The sequence below is a fragment of the Chinchilla lanigera genome, unplaced genomic scaffold (assembly GCF_000276665.1).
Source record: "Chinchilla lanigera isolate Chin_1 unplaced genomic scaffold, ChiLan1.0 scaffold00083, whole genome shotgun sequence".
NCBI lineage: Eukaryota > Metazoa > Chordata > Mammalia > Rodentia > Chinchillidae > Chinchilla > Chinchilla lanigera.
Genome location: NW_004955484.1, coordinates 7142791 through 7157004, shown reverse-complemented (window position 1 = coordinate 7157004; position 14214 = coordinate 7142791). Strand labels below are relative to the sequence as shown.

At 43.5% G+C, this 14214-nt stretch overlaps 1 protein-coding gene across 5 annotated transcripts in view; it reads left to right on the top strand.

The window, feature by feature from the left end:
- Window positions 1–14121: 14121 nt before the first annotated feature.
- The window catches only part of Nfat5 (nuclear factor of activated T-cells 5, tonicity-responsive), a 108085-nt gene continuing 107992 nt past the window's right edge, over window positions 14122–14214 (top strand). For 3 of the 5 annotated variants that reach the window (XM_013503964.1, XM_013503965.1, XM_005403545.2), the window contains exon 1: window positions 14122–14211. In XM_013503964.1, coding sequence (XP_013359418.1) covers window positions 14141–14211 — 71 coding nt within the window. In that variant the 5' untranslated portion in view covers window positions 14122–14140. Of the gene's footprint in view, window position 14214 lies in introns of all 5 variants that reach the window. The other 2 variants (XM_005403546.2, XM_005403544.2) reach the window with 1 other exon arrangement.

Here is a 14214-nt window from a genome sequence, read left to right as displayed (position 1 = left end):
TTTTTCTCTGATGTGTTTTTTCTCAGATGGAAGCCTCATGCTGGTCTGGGCCAGGTGCTGCACTCACAGTATCTGTCTTTTTTTTTTTTTTTTTTTTCCGGTACCGGGAATCGAACTCATGACCTTGCGCTTGCCAGGCAAGCGCTGTGCCACTGAGCTAAATCCCCAGCCCCAACTCATGGTATTTGATTCAGCATGAGGTTGTATTTCTGTGAGTTTCAGCTCCCCCAGCAGCATTTCTGTAGGGTTCTGCGTAGCACTCCAGGTGCTGTGCGACGGGATATCTTTTACAACCACTGCAATAAGTTATGCGGAGCAAGCCCTGCACTCCCCAAGCCAAACATTTTAGGTCCCAAAATAAGGGCAGAGAGTGACTGTGGGTTTGTTTCCCGCTCCTACTTCATGTGATGTGTGTACTGTTTCTCCTTACGGATCATTACAGTAAATCTCACGGAGGAGTACATCCAAAGGAAATCATTTTTAAAAGGCCCTGGCACACATTTGCCCACAGGATGTTCATCTCAGTGATATTTATACAGGTTTTCAAAGAAGAAATAAACAAAATACCAAATTCAGAAAATTTGCTAAGTAAAATATTTCATATAATGGAATGGTCCTCTGCCAACCTATATGATTAAGAATATTTATTTACTGCCGGGTGTGGTGGCGCACACCTGTCGTCCCAGCACTCGGGAGGCTGAGGCAGGAGGATCGTTGTGAGTTCGAGGCCAGCCTGGGCTACAAAGTGAGCTTAAGGACAGCCTGAACTGCATAGCAAGACCCCGTCTCAAAAAGACAGAAAACAAAACAAAACAAAAGAATATTTATGTACTTATTGATTAACTGAGGGCCATGTAGGTCAGACTGGACTCAAAACTCACTATGTAGTCAACCCTGGCCTCAAACTCATGGCTATTCTCCTGCCTCGGCCTCCTGGATGCTAGGATTACAAGTGTGTGCCATAACATCCAGCCTTCAAGAATGCCTGTGGAGCCAGGAGTGGTAGCTAATGGCTGTAATCCCAGCAGGAGGCTGGGACAAGAGGATTGCTACAAGTTTGAGGCCAGCCTGGACTACAAAGTGAGCTCAAGGCCAGCCTGAACTTCATAGCGAGATCTTGTCTCAAAAAGACAAAAGACAAAAAGAAGAAAGAAAGAAAAAAAGATAGATTGGATGTAGTGTTATGTGCCTATAACCAAAACACTTTTGGAGACTGAGGCAGAAGGACCACAAGTTCAAGCCCAGCCTGGGTACTTGGTGAGATCTTGTCTCAAAATTAAAATAAAAAATATTTAAAGGGTAAGGATGTCATTTAGGGCAAAGGCCCTGTGTTCAGTCTTCAATACTATTTAAAAAAATGGACATGGTTGTGTGTGCCTGTAATCCCAGCACTCAGGAGGCTGGGGCAGGAGGATCGCTATGAGTTCAATGCCATCCTGGGCTACACAGTACATTCAAGGCCAGCCTGGAATACACAGCGAGGCCCTGTCTCAAGGAGCAAAGCAAAAAACAACAACAACAACAACAACAACAAAAACAAATTTGTAAACAAAAAAAAAGACGCAAGATAATAGTATACATAGTATAGCCAATAATTTTTGTAACATGTAATACAAAATATACATAGAAAAAAGTCCAGAGTGCTATATACTAAATGATATTTTCTCTATGGTGTCTTATGGGTTTTTGAATAATTCTTAATTCTCCTCACCCTTCCACTTCTTCATCATCTTCTTATTTTGGTGCAGGGAATGAAGCCAGGGCCTTAGGAATGCTAAGCATACACTCCACTACTGAACTACATCTTCAGCCTAACATTTTTTTGTCTTTTTGAGACAGGGTCTCGCTATGCAGTTCAAGCTGGACTTGAGCTCACTTTGTAGCCCAGGCTGGCCTCGAACTCACAAAGATTCTCCTTCCTCAGCCTCCCAAGAGCTGGGATTATAGGCATGTGCCACCACACCTGGCTCAGCCTAACTTTTTTTTTTTTTGTCTTTTTGAGACAAGATCTCACTATGCAGTTCAGGCTGGCCTTGAGCTCACTTTGTAGCCCAGGCTGGTCTCGAACTCTCAACAATCCTCCTGCCTCAGCTTTTTTTTTTTTTTTTTTTTCTGCCTCAGCTTCTAAAGTGCTGGGATTACAGGTGTGAGCCACCACACCCAGCTCAGCCTAATTTTTTAATTTATATTTTCAGCTATTATTTTTAGTTGTTTTTTAATGAATACTTATCACTTTTGCAGTACATAAAATCCTTATATAATTTATTTTTTATTAAAAAAAAAAACACTTGTGAGCTGGATGTAGTAGTGTACACCCATAATCCCTGTACTCGGGAGGCTGAGGCAGGAGGATTGTCACCAGCTTGAGGCCAGCCTGGGCTCCATAATGGGTTCAAGGCCAGCTTAATCTGCATAGTGAGATTGTGTCCCAAAAAATAAAAATTGAAAAATAAAGCCAAGTATGATGGCACATGCCTATAATCCCAGAACCCAGGAGGCTGAGGCAGGAGGATTGCCTTGAGGTCAAAGCCTAGGCTACATACCAAGACCCTATCTAAATAAACAAATAAATAAACAAATAACACTGGAGGTATTGTACAGCTGCCTGCTGCATTCTGTCAATTTGAGGGCAAAGGAAAAGGAAATGGCTGGTGCAGGATCTAGTGTAGACACAGTAGCAGAATTTCCTGAAAGTTAGACCTTTAATCTGTTAAAATGGGAAGGGGGCCAGGTGCAACAACTAGGAGAAGGGAGGTAAACCGGGTGTCATGGCCTTCTGGAGGCTGAGGCAGAAAGATTGCCATGAGTTCGAGGCCAGCCTGGGCTTCATAGTGAGTTGAAGTCCAGTTTGAATTACACAGCGAGACCCTGTCTCCCAAAAAATAGGAGAAGGGAGGTAATCAGGACTCCCTTTCAGGGTAGGGCTGAATGTGTGGTGCGGAAGAGGATTTGAGGCTAGAAAAGAAAGGGCTTTCTAAAGTTGGCTGCACAGGATACAAACTGCTGTGACTGCGAGGTAGTCAGTTAATAAGCATGTGCTGAGGACAAAGTTCTGAGGAGAGAAAAGACATAGAAACTCAGATTATAATTATTCATTCATTCACCATTCAGTTGTTATTGATTGCTCACTATGAATCCAAGATTATGCTAAGTGTTGGACTTTGCTCTTGACAAGTTTATTGTTCTGTTGGAGAAATGAAACACCAAGATATAAAACCATGTGAGAAGAGCTAGAGATTAGAAGGAAAAGCCAGATAATATAGTTCACTTAAAGAAGGAGTCAGAATATCTGGGATTAGAGCTGGGCAAGATGGCATGTGCCTGTAATCCCAGCTGTTTTGGAGACTGAGGCAGGAGGATTTGTTTTGTTTTGTTTTGTGACAGTGTCTTGCTACATAGTTCAGGCTCGCCATGAACTTAATATGTAGCCCAGGCTGGCCTCAAACTCATAGTGATCCTCCTGCCTCAGCCGCCTAAGAGCTGAGATTATAGGTGTGTGCTACCATGCCTGGCTAGGAGGATTTCAAATTCAAGCCTACTTAAAGGAAAAGAAGTTTGGGAAAAGCTACTATGTACATAAATACATGCTAATAAAATGTATTTTAAAATAAAAAAGGTAATAAATATAGAATTTTTGTGAAAAAGTTTTGACTGTAATAAGTTAATATGTACTTATTATCATGTCATGTATGAGCTAAACCTCTATTTTGCCAAAATTTTATTTTATTTTTTGTCTTTTTGGGAAAGAGTCTCCCTATGCAGTTCAGGCTGGACTTGAGCTTACTTTGTAGCCCCAGACTGGTCTCAAACTTGCAATGATCCTCCTGCCTCAGCCTCCCAAGTGCTGGGATTACAGGCATGTGCCACCAGGCCTGGCTCAAAATTTTAGATTTTAAAGATATATCTCGTTTTCAGGGTGGGTTTGTGGCTCAGTGATAGAGCTCTTGCCTTGCACGCACAAGGCCCTGAGTTTAAACCCCAGCACCATAAAACAAAATAAAACAAAATAAACAAAAATAATGTATCCATTTTCCACCAAATCGGATGCTCTTTTCAAATAAGAAATGATTAGGGGCCACGTCTGGTGGAGTATATCGGTTTTGTGTTTTTGTTTGTTTGTTTATTTTGTTTTTCTTCTGGTACCAGAAATTGAACTCATGATTTTGCACTTGCCAGGCTGGCGCTGTGCTGCTGAGCTAAATCCCCAGCCCAGGTGGAGTATATCAATAATCCCAGGTACTTGACAGGCTGAGGCAGGAAGACTGCAAGTTCACGGCCAGACTGGGCAATTTAGCAAGATCTTGTCTCATAATTTAAAAAAAATTTTTTTGTACTGTGGCTTAAACCCAGGGCTTTCACACCAAGCTACATGCCATCCGCTTTTTGACTGTGAGACAGGTTTCTTACTAAGTCACTAAATTGCCCAGGCTGGGCTTGACCTTGCAATCTTCCTGCCTCAGCCTCATAGAATGGTAAGATTACAGGCATTATCCACTAATTTTTTTAAAAGTCTGGCGATGTAGTTCAGTGATAGAGCACTTACTCTGAGTGAATGAGGGCCTGGGTTCCATTCCCTAAACTGGGGTGCAGGGGGGGGCGGTGGAGAGCTAGTGAAACAAAAGTAGTGAAAAGGTTAGAATTATAGAATTTCGGAGAAGGAAGTTACTTTTACTGCCAGGTAGTCTTTGGCAGATACTGTAATTGCCTACCCAACATCTATTCTTCCCAATTCCTTGCTAATGGATCCCCCATTTTTGTTCAGAGCCTCAGTGCACCCATCCACACACCCCACCCCTTTCCCGGTGTTTCTGTTCAGATGATTTGCCCTGTGACACACTGGTGGCCAGTGACATGTAATTTAAAGCCACCATGTGAGTCCTCCAAGGAAGAGCGCTGTCCCTTTCGCCCTCTGGCCTTCCTTCTGTTCTTGCCTAGAATGCAGGCCCGGCGCCTGGAGGTGACAGCCCTCGTCTAAGTGTGAGAACCAGGCCGTTGGCAGAGGAGTAGGCCTGGTGTCTGAGGCCCTGTGGGGCTGTGGGACTGGCTGTGGATGGCCCGACTCCAGGCTCCTTGCAGGAGAAAAATGAAACCTCTAAGCCAAACAATCCCTGCCTGATAAATCATCTAACCCACTTATTTCTATTTCACAGAGAGGAGACAGAGGCCCGACAAAGTTCCAAGAACCTGGCAGATTGTATCAAGTTAAGATTTTCTCACTTTGAAGTGCCAGAAAACCCAGTCCCAGACCTCTGAAGCAAAAATGAGTAATGCAGATAACTGAAGTCAGGCATGGTTTCCTCCAGAGACTCCACTGGTTTGTTTGATCGATCGATCGATCTATCTATCGACAGGATCTAGCTGTGTAGTTCAGGTTGACTCATTATGTAGCCCAGACTGGCCTCAAACTCACTTCAACCCTCCTGCCTCAGCCTCCTGAGTAGGGATTATAGACACCCACCACCATGCCTGGCTCAGAGAAGGTTTTTTTTTTTTTTCTGGTACTGGGAACCGAACTCATGACCTTGCGCTTGCCAGGCAGGTGCTGTGCTGCTGAGCTAAATCCCCAGCCGGCTCAGAGAAGTTTTAATTTGCTAAGAAGGGCAGATCATCTATTTGTCCTGTACGATTTTGGTTTAGGCTCTAAGAACTGAGTTAAGAGTTCCCTCAGCCTGTTTTGTACATGGTTTTTAAATTATTGGTCCTTGGTTCCAGGCTTTACAAAATAAACTTGAGGTTCATTATTACCCAAGTCTTCCATGAGTGGAAGATTTCAAATTGATTCTCTTTTTTTTTTTTTTTTTTTTTGAGGCAGACTCTCAATATGTAGTGCAGGCTGGCTTTGAACTCACAGCGTTCCTCCTGCCTCAGCCTCCTGAGTGCTGGGATTATAGGCATGTGCCACCACAGCTGGCTTGATCCTCTTTAAGGAAATGGTTGCTGCTTCTTATTTCTAATAGCTTTCTTCTCTTTCTCAGAAGATTTTTTGGCCTTTAACATTTCTGAACTTCTTCCATGTGTAGTTATTATAGAAGTGAGCATTTACTGGCTTAAATATTAATGCTCAAGTTTGTTTGGAGTGAAAATTGGGAAGGCATGCTCATGTAGTTTGTTTCTTATCAATTTCCTTTCTCACTGAGTTTCAACAAGTTATGTTTACGTGGACTTCCTACCGCTAAAGAGTAAGCCTAAGGTGATTTCTAGTTAGTCTTTGCCATTCCAGATAAAGTATGAAATCTCAGGTGATTCATGTGTAGTAGTGTTTGCTTCTCTGTTAAAATGTGTGTGTGTGTGTGTGTGTGTGTGTGTGTGTACTGAGCTACTAGACCCTAGTTAGAGCTGGTTGGTAGATATTTCAAAGCCTCATCCTTCCATCTCTTTTCGTAGACTTCCACCCTTTCTCTAAACATGTGAGCAGTTACTGAGTACTTTAGATGTGACATCTACAGCGTCTTACAGAAACAATTCCATCTTTCTGTTCCCCTTCTCTACTCTTTAGGATCTTGTTAAGTCCTGGCTAGTCTTTGTCTGGGCTCAACCTGGCTGGATATTTATGCTCTCTATCTCTGCCTCCATTACTTCTTTAAACTGGGCATGGTGGCGCACGCCTGTAATCTCAGCTTTCAGGAGGCTGAGGCAGGAGGATCGTTGAGAGTCTGAGACCAGTCTGGGCTACAAAGTGAGCTCAAGGCCAGCCTGAACTGCATAACGAGACCCTGTCTCAAAAAGACAAAACAAAAAAACAAACAAAACATTACTTTCTTAAAATACAGCGATGGTCAGGCCATTGACTTCTTCAAAAACCTTCAGTTATTCCCCAATGCTTATAGGATAAAGAACCAAATTTTTGACATTAAAGAAATTTTCCTTGGTATAATACTCAAGGGCTTTCCCCTCTGGTCTCTTCCCTTTCCAATTTCTTTCCTTCTAGTAATCTCTGTACCCGATGTTCTATTAAAATGTCAAAGATGGCTACTAGTGAGTTTATCTCATTTTGTCGGGGTGCTAAGCTACACGTTCACAATCAGTTACAATTACAAGCTAGTTAAAGCCAAGATGTTTGTTTGCTTGCAGTGCTGGGGATAGAACCTAGAGACTCAAACACGGGAGGCAAGTACTCTAGCATCAAGCTGTATACCCAGTTCCGAGTTTTGTTTAGTTTTACCTTTCTTTAGTTTTACAACCAAAGTGTTCACAGTATGTCAGAGAGAGACCCAGGGACTATTTAATTCACTGTGATGATTTTTATGCCAGCAACCTGAATAAAATGTTATGAGAGAGGGAAAAATTAATATTGCTTGGAATAGTTCAGGATGAATTCACACAGGAAGTGATATCTGAGCTGTAGTTTGAAGGTAAATCAGAATGTTTTGTTTGTTTTTGAGATAGGGTCTCCCTATGTATGTTAGACTGGCTTGAACTCATTATGTAGTCCAGGCTAGCCTTGAACGTGCGACAATCCTCCTGCCTCAGCCTCCTAAGTGCTAGGACTATTGGCGTCCACCAGCATACCCAGCATAGTAAAGTAGGATTTTTGAATGAGTGAATAAATAAATAAATAAATATTCTAAGCCTCATATTTTATAAGTGGATTCTAGGTTTGGAGGACTCCACATTTGCTTACTCAGCTGAAAGAATATGTTATTCTTAAAGTCAGTCTAGTTTATCCAATAACTTCCACTTAGCCTTTCAATTTGGGGCTTAGTTGTGGATGACCAATTCAAATATTTTATCACTGCACCCTTGACCTGAGTATTTAGCCATAATCCTCAGCAAAGCTGAAACAAAGACACTCGGTATTTCTTTGACTATCCTCTGACAAAGTCCAATGAAGCCCAGGTATTTCTCGGAATATTTGCATCAACATATCATAGCTGTGATGCATTACATTGTAAACAGGAGCGTGCTTGGACTTTGCCCTGCGACTGTCTAGCTTCTTTCCTTTTCTTTTCTTTTTTTGAATTCTCTTTTTTTCTAACTTCTTTCAACCTTTGTAGCAAACTGCTGCTGGAATGGAGAGATCCGCTGCAGGGCACAGTGGGAGGAGGAGAATGTGGTCTGTGAGAGGACATTCCTTCCTCTACCCCTCTATCAGCCCAGTAAGAAAGCAAGTAGATAATTTATTGATAAATACCTGTAAGGATTTCTAATCTATGATCGGTCACAGTGCAAGTGTTTATTTATAGGCTGCCTCCCTCTTCAGGTTGTGTTCACGGCTTATATTCGGCTCTGTAAAACCTTTCTCTCTCCTCTACAGCTAGTGCAGTGCCTGATACGCGTTTGTGGAACGGTTTGCTTCACAGAGAGTAGAAGAATTATCTTTGTTATCTTTCCTGGGTTATGGATCTTTCTTTTAGAAAGCTTGTGAACTTTTGACCTTTGTTTCCCAAAGAAAGAGAAACATGTAGCTACAAGCTTGCAAAAGCTGGCATACTGCTTTAAGGAGATCACAGATCCCTGCACGAAACCCATGCAACTCGAATTAAAACTCCCCAAAACAAGAGAGGGCAATAGGAAACTGTCCATAAACCTGGACAAACTAACACTGATACAGGGATGATATAGGACCTCCAAATAATATAAGGGAAATACTATTACTCCCAACCTGCTAGCCTGCTAGATGTCCTATACGCCAAGTTTTTGTTCTTTAAAATCGAAGAATGAATTCTAGGAACAGTGGAGGCTAAGAGCAGAACATATTTATTGGTGGGAAGAAAGCTGCTGTTTAAGAGAGAGACAAGGGGTTCAGAGTTGGATGCTGGGGAGACCCCTTCTCAAGGGAGTTTTGTGGAGCAAAACCACAAGGTGAGGCGGGTCTAAGGTAGGACAAAACTATAATCAAGCAATGAGATTACAAGTATAGTCGCTTGGGTAGCATTGACCCAATGGGAAATCACAAGGTGGATATGAGGTAGGACAAAACAATAGTCAACCAATAAGATTACAAGTATAATTGCTAGGTAATATTGACTAAATGGGGATCAAGTGGGGAAGTAAGTCACGTAGCAGGTGTACGTGGACCGAACTGGGACTTTTCCTCCACGGGAGGTTCTGGCCCCCCACTCAAGGTGACTGACGCCTGTTTACAGTGTCATTCGCTGCTGTTCATCCCTAGGGGAAGTGTGTAGGTGTAGTCGTTCTGTCTTTCGTCTTGAGGCCTGGCCACTAACAGAGGGTCCTCCAGCCACAGTCGCCGTGTATTCTCTTCTGCACTGACTCTTAAGGGCCTAGCTCTGTCGCCTATAATATTTCTACCGAGCTTAACTGTCTATAGTAATACCAGGACTGAGATGAGGCTGACAGACAAGACTCCATAAATGGCTATGATCAGAGGCGTGAAAAGCATCTTTGCAAATGTAATGCCGTGGTATCAGGGCCAATTTGAATAAGGACCCGCTTGCAGTTTGCATCTGTTTAGCTAGCCTGGTGCTGGGTTGATTTGGAGACATTATCTTCCTTTCTTGGTTTAATGGCCTCAAAGATTTTTATTTTCTCATTAAAATATCTCCTTTCTAAAAAAAAAAAAAAAAAAAAGCCAGGCGTGGTGGCGCTCTGGAGGCTGAGGCAGGAGGATCCTTGTGAATTTGAGACCAGCCTGGGCTACAAAGTGAGCTCAAGGCCAGCCCGAACTGCATAGTGAGACCCTGTCTCAAAAAGACGAAAAAAAAAAAAAACCAAAACAACAACAACAAAACACACACACAAAAATAAAATAAAATACCTTTTTCCTAATTCATACTTTACATTTCTCTGGCATTTACCTCCTTTTCTACACTCACTCCAGTTCAAGCTGATTAGTGCCACACTACAAGACCTGCAGTTACTCTAGATCTTGAGATTTAACTGGTCTCTAGAAGATTTCGTATGCAAACTCTGACTCAGACCAATTCATAAAATATAGAAATGTTTCTTCAAAGTAAATCAGGTGCCCGAAAATAATAATTTTTATTTAAGCATTTTGGAAGGTGAAGGGGGTGGGAATGTTCTAAATCTGATGGCAAATTATCTAGAAACTAATTTGGCCCCTGAAATATTGGTTAGAACCTGTTCTTAGGGTAAAAAGTGACACGTAAACATAACCAAATAAGAATTTGATTATAATTTCATTATAAATGAGGTCACTGCTACTTCCCACCACTATCAATTTTCTATTATTATTAGAAGAGTGCTCCCCAAGGTGAGCAAAAATAATCTGTGGTCTAAACAGCCCTGAAAAATTTCCATTCAGATTTTGTGTTTGTTTAATAGGTTCCTTACAATATATATGTGTGTGACTAAAATTATTTTAACAGCCTTAATTGTATTACAGTGACCAACATTCTGTAGACCGTGTGAAAACACATTCCTCTGTTCTGTATGAGCTTATTTAATTCCCTTTCCTGTGGTTGATATTTGAACCTCTTTCATTTAGAGTAGATTCAGCTACACAATTCACAAAGTGCCTAAACAGGTCCAGGAGGGGTTAAAGAACACACTACCAATGTAAAAACTGCCACTCTATTGCATAACCTATGCAATCTCTTAGCTGAATATGCGTTCTTATGAAATTTTAATTGAGGGAACATGATATACCATTGGGAAGTAATATAAGGGAATTTTATAAACTACTAAACCTGTGTGTTTTGTTGAGTCTATTGTAATTTACAGCAAAAGGAAATTTCCAGATTTTACATGCTTAATGTTTTACTTTATACCATATATTTTGTAGCCTTTCTTTCTTTCTTTGTATTTCTTTCCCTCCCTTCCTTCCTTCCTTCCTTCCTTCCTTCCTTCCTTCCTTTCTCTCTTTCTCTCTTTCTTTCTCTTTCTTTCTCTTTCTTTCTCTTTCTTTCTCTTTCTTTCTCTTTCTTTCTCTTTCTTTCTCTTTCTTTCTTTCTTTCTTTCTTTCTTTCTTTCTTTCTTTCTTTCTTTCTTTCTTCTTCCCTTTTTTCTTTTGGTGATAGTGAGGATTGAATCCAGGGACTGTGGAGCCACATCCCCAGCCCTTTTTCACCCAGGCTGGCCTCTAATTTGCCATCCTTTTGCCTCACCCTCCAGAGTAGCTGGGATTCCAGGCATGTACCACCAAGTCCAGATGGGGGTGTTTTTCAAAATGCTGCCAGGCGTGGTGGCGCATGCCTATAATTCCAGCACTTAGAAGGCTGAGGCAGGAGGATCCTTGAGCGTTCAAGACCAGCCTGGGCTACAAAGTGAGCTCAAGGCCAGCCTGAACTGCATAGCAAGACCCTGTCTCAAAAAGACAAAAAAAAAAAAAAAAAAAAAGACAGAGTATCATTACACTATTTAAAAGACTAAATAAGGGGGCTGGGGATTTAGCTCAGCAGCACAGCGCCTGCCTGGCAAGCGCAAGGTCGTGAGTTTGATTCCTGGTACCAGAAAAAAACCAAAACTAAAAAACCTAAATAAAAGGGGACACAACTGAGACATAAATGACCACCGCGGGAAATATTATTGTAACTAGGAGCATATAATTTACTAAAGACACAATGATCAGATAGTTTCTTTCCTAACTTTGAATACCGTGAAGGTCTTTTATATTTTTTGATCACAGTAGGGTAAATATTAAAAATCGGCGTTTTTAGTCACTAAAATTTGAAAGGCAATGAAAAATCCAGGTTTCTCTGTTGCTGCATGTTATGGCCGTAAAAACTATCCATCAAAGCAGTTTTTTAAAGACTTTATTTCTCAAAATGACAGGCAGGGATGGTGTTGGGGAGGCTAGAATCCCGATGTGGTGGTGGTGGGGGGAATTCACAGTGTAGGTTGTCTCATTCTGGGGCACCCTTCTTCCCTTTTACCTAATTGGGGAAATACGATTAACAAATATGATTACAACAAAGTAAAGAGGAAAAAAAACACACAAAAGGGCAAAGCAGTATTGAGGGAAAGGGGAAGAGGCCTTGCCATTCTTGACTTGTTAATTAGGATTAGAACAGTAACGGGGGATTTCCTGTACCCTGAATTTGTAGTGATTACACGGGTCTAAGGAAAAGGAATATACTCTGACTCACCCAGCTTTCTTAGTACCTGGGCTCTGCCTGGTGCACTGCAGTTTCCCCTTCTTACAATAAGACTAATGGAGGGGGAGGTCTCCAAGATGTTTACCCCAACTCAAAGGCTAAGGGATTTCAATAGTCCTTGACCTGTTGGGCAATCAGAGGTTTCCTTCTTTCCCTCCTAATGTGTGGGGCTTTTACTGGTTATAAAGGGACTTCCCTTGAGACTTGTTAGGACAGCCCCAGAGAGATAGAAATTTGAGGGTGGTTTCTGGTTCTGCTTTGCCATCTTGGGGTGACTCTGAAAAGCTTTCTGACCTCTGAGAGGAGGAAAATGGTCACAGGGTTCGTTCATTACTGTGCACAGTTCAGTGACCATAACTGGGTAACCTGAATCGTGTTCTGATGGAAAGAAGGTAGGCTCTTGTGACACGTCTTTATTTTTTTATTTTTATTTAGGTGGGAGTATCTCTAACCCAGGACCTTACACTTGCCAAAGAGGTGCTGCGTCACTGAGCTAAATCCCTAGCCCCTACAAGTTTTAATTCTAGGTCTGCAAGTAGAATTTTGTAAAAGGCCCACCAGAGAGACACCTGCAGGGAGGGCTCCTTTGCTGAGACCTTGTCTCATCAACCTCAGAGTCCAGATGAAGCGCCCAGATTCATGGGGGCACTTCATGGGGGAGGACTCCGCAGCTTATGTACATGTTCACAAAGGACTGTTTTTTGTGATTCTAAATATTTTTGCAGACACGGTAACAAAACAAAAATAAAAACTAGAATAGCTCAGAAACCTTGCCCATGTGGCTCCTGGCATCAATACTCCACACAAGATTAAAATTATTTCCCAAGATGCACACCCTGCGTTCCAATTGATATTTTAATAACTTGATTAAAAATTTCCCAGAAGTCTATTAAGAGTCAGGAAACGGTCTGCGGTGTAGGTGAGGATTTTTGTTTTTGCAACGGAAAACTTTTGGCTTCCATGAACAGAATACGTAGCAAAAACTCATTTACAAGCGTTCTTCCTCCATCTTTGCCTAATTCAAAAGTAAAAAGTGAAAGCCTGTTTGGAAGACAGCATTTTAGGCTTGCTTTTTTTTTTTCTTCGTAGAACAGCCAGGTAGATTCACATGATCTAATTTTTAAACTGTCTTCTGTTTTCCAATCCAAATAAATTCAGATGGTCTAGCACAATCAGAGAGAGATTTAAAATTTTATTTTAAATTGCAGTTTCCCAAGGCCGGAGTGGGGATGAGGGATAGAAAGTACAGTACTTCAATTTAAAAAGAATCAATAACTTGAGGGTTTTAGGATCTGATCGGCCATTTCTTAATTAAGAAATGAGTTTGACAGTCCTTTGGCCAGCTCATTGCAGACACTGCTATGAAAACCCCGAAGGGCTGGTCGCTGTCCAAGCGACGATACTCCGTTCTCCGAGAGACCCCAGGCAGCCTTCTCGGCCGCCGAAGTCCCCGGAGTCCTTCCCCGCTCGCAGACGCCGAGCTCCCGGGGATCGGCGTCCTCCAAGCTCATCGTGGCGCGGGGCCGGCAGTCGCCGCCACCAGGTCCTGCAGATACCTTTTCCCTCCCCGGGGCCCCAGCGCGGGGCCGCCTCCTCGCCTCCCTCCCTCCCGCCGGCGGGGCCTGCGCGGCGCTCCGGACCAGCAGCCGGGCGGCCGCGGCAGGAAGCGAAGCCCTTGTTGATGCTGTTCCGCGGCGCGTCTCCCCGCCCTCCGGCGGCCGCCCGGCTCTTCCCGGCTGCCGCGCGCCCCCCTCCGCGCCTGCGCACTGCTCCGCGGGGGGCGGGGCTCAGATTCCTGTCAGCGGCGGCGGCGGTGGCGGCGACCGTCAGTTTTCGCCGAGGAGGAGCACGAAACGGACCCGTTGGTTCTCTCCCCTCCCTTTCCCCGCCCCGAACCTCAGTCCTGGCTCGCCGGGAGTCAGTCCCCGTGGAGTTTCCCTCCGCTCTGCCGCCGTCTCGTCGGTCCTCGGCCCGGTGGAAGTGAACTGCCCTCGAGGAGGAGGCAGCGGCAGCCCGCCCTCGCCGCCCCCCGGTTCGGTGCCCGCGGTCCCGGAGAGGAGGTGCCGCCGCCACCGCCGCTCCCCCGCTCTCGCTGCCTTCGGGCCGGGCTGGGTCGAGCTGCGATGCCCTCGGACTTCATCTCATTGCTCAGCGCGGACCTAGACCTGGAATCGCCCAAGTCCCTGTACTCGCGAGG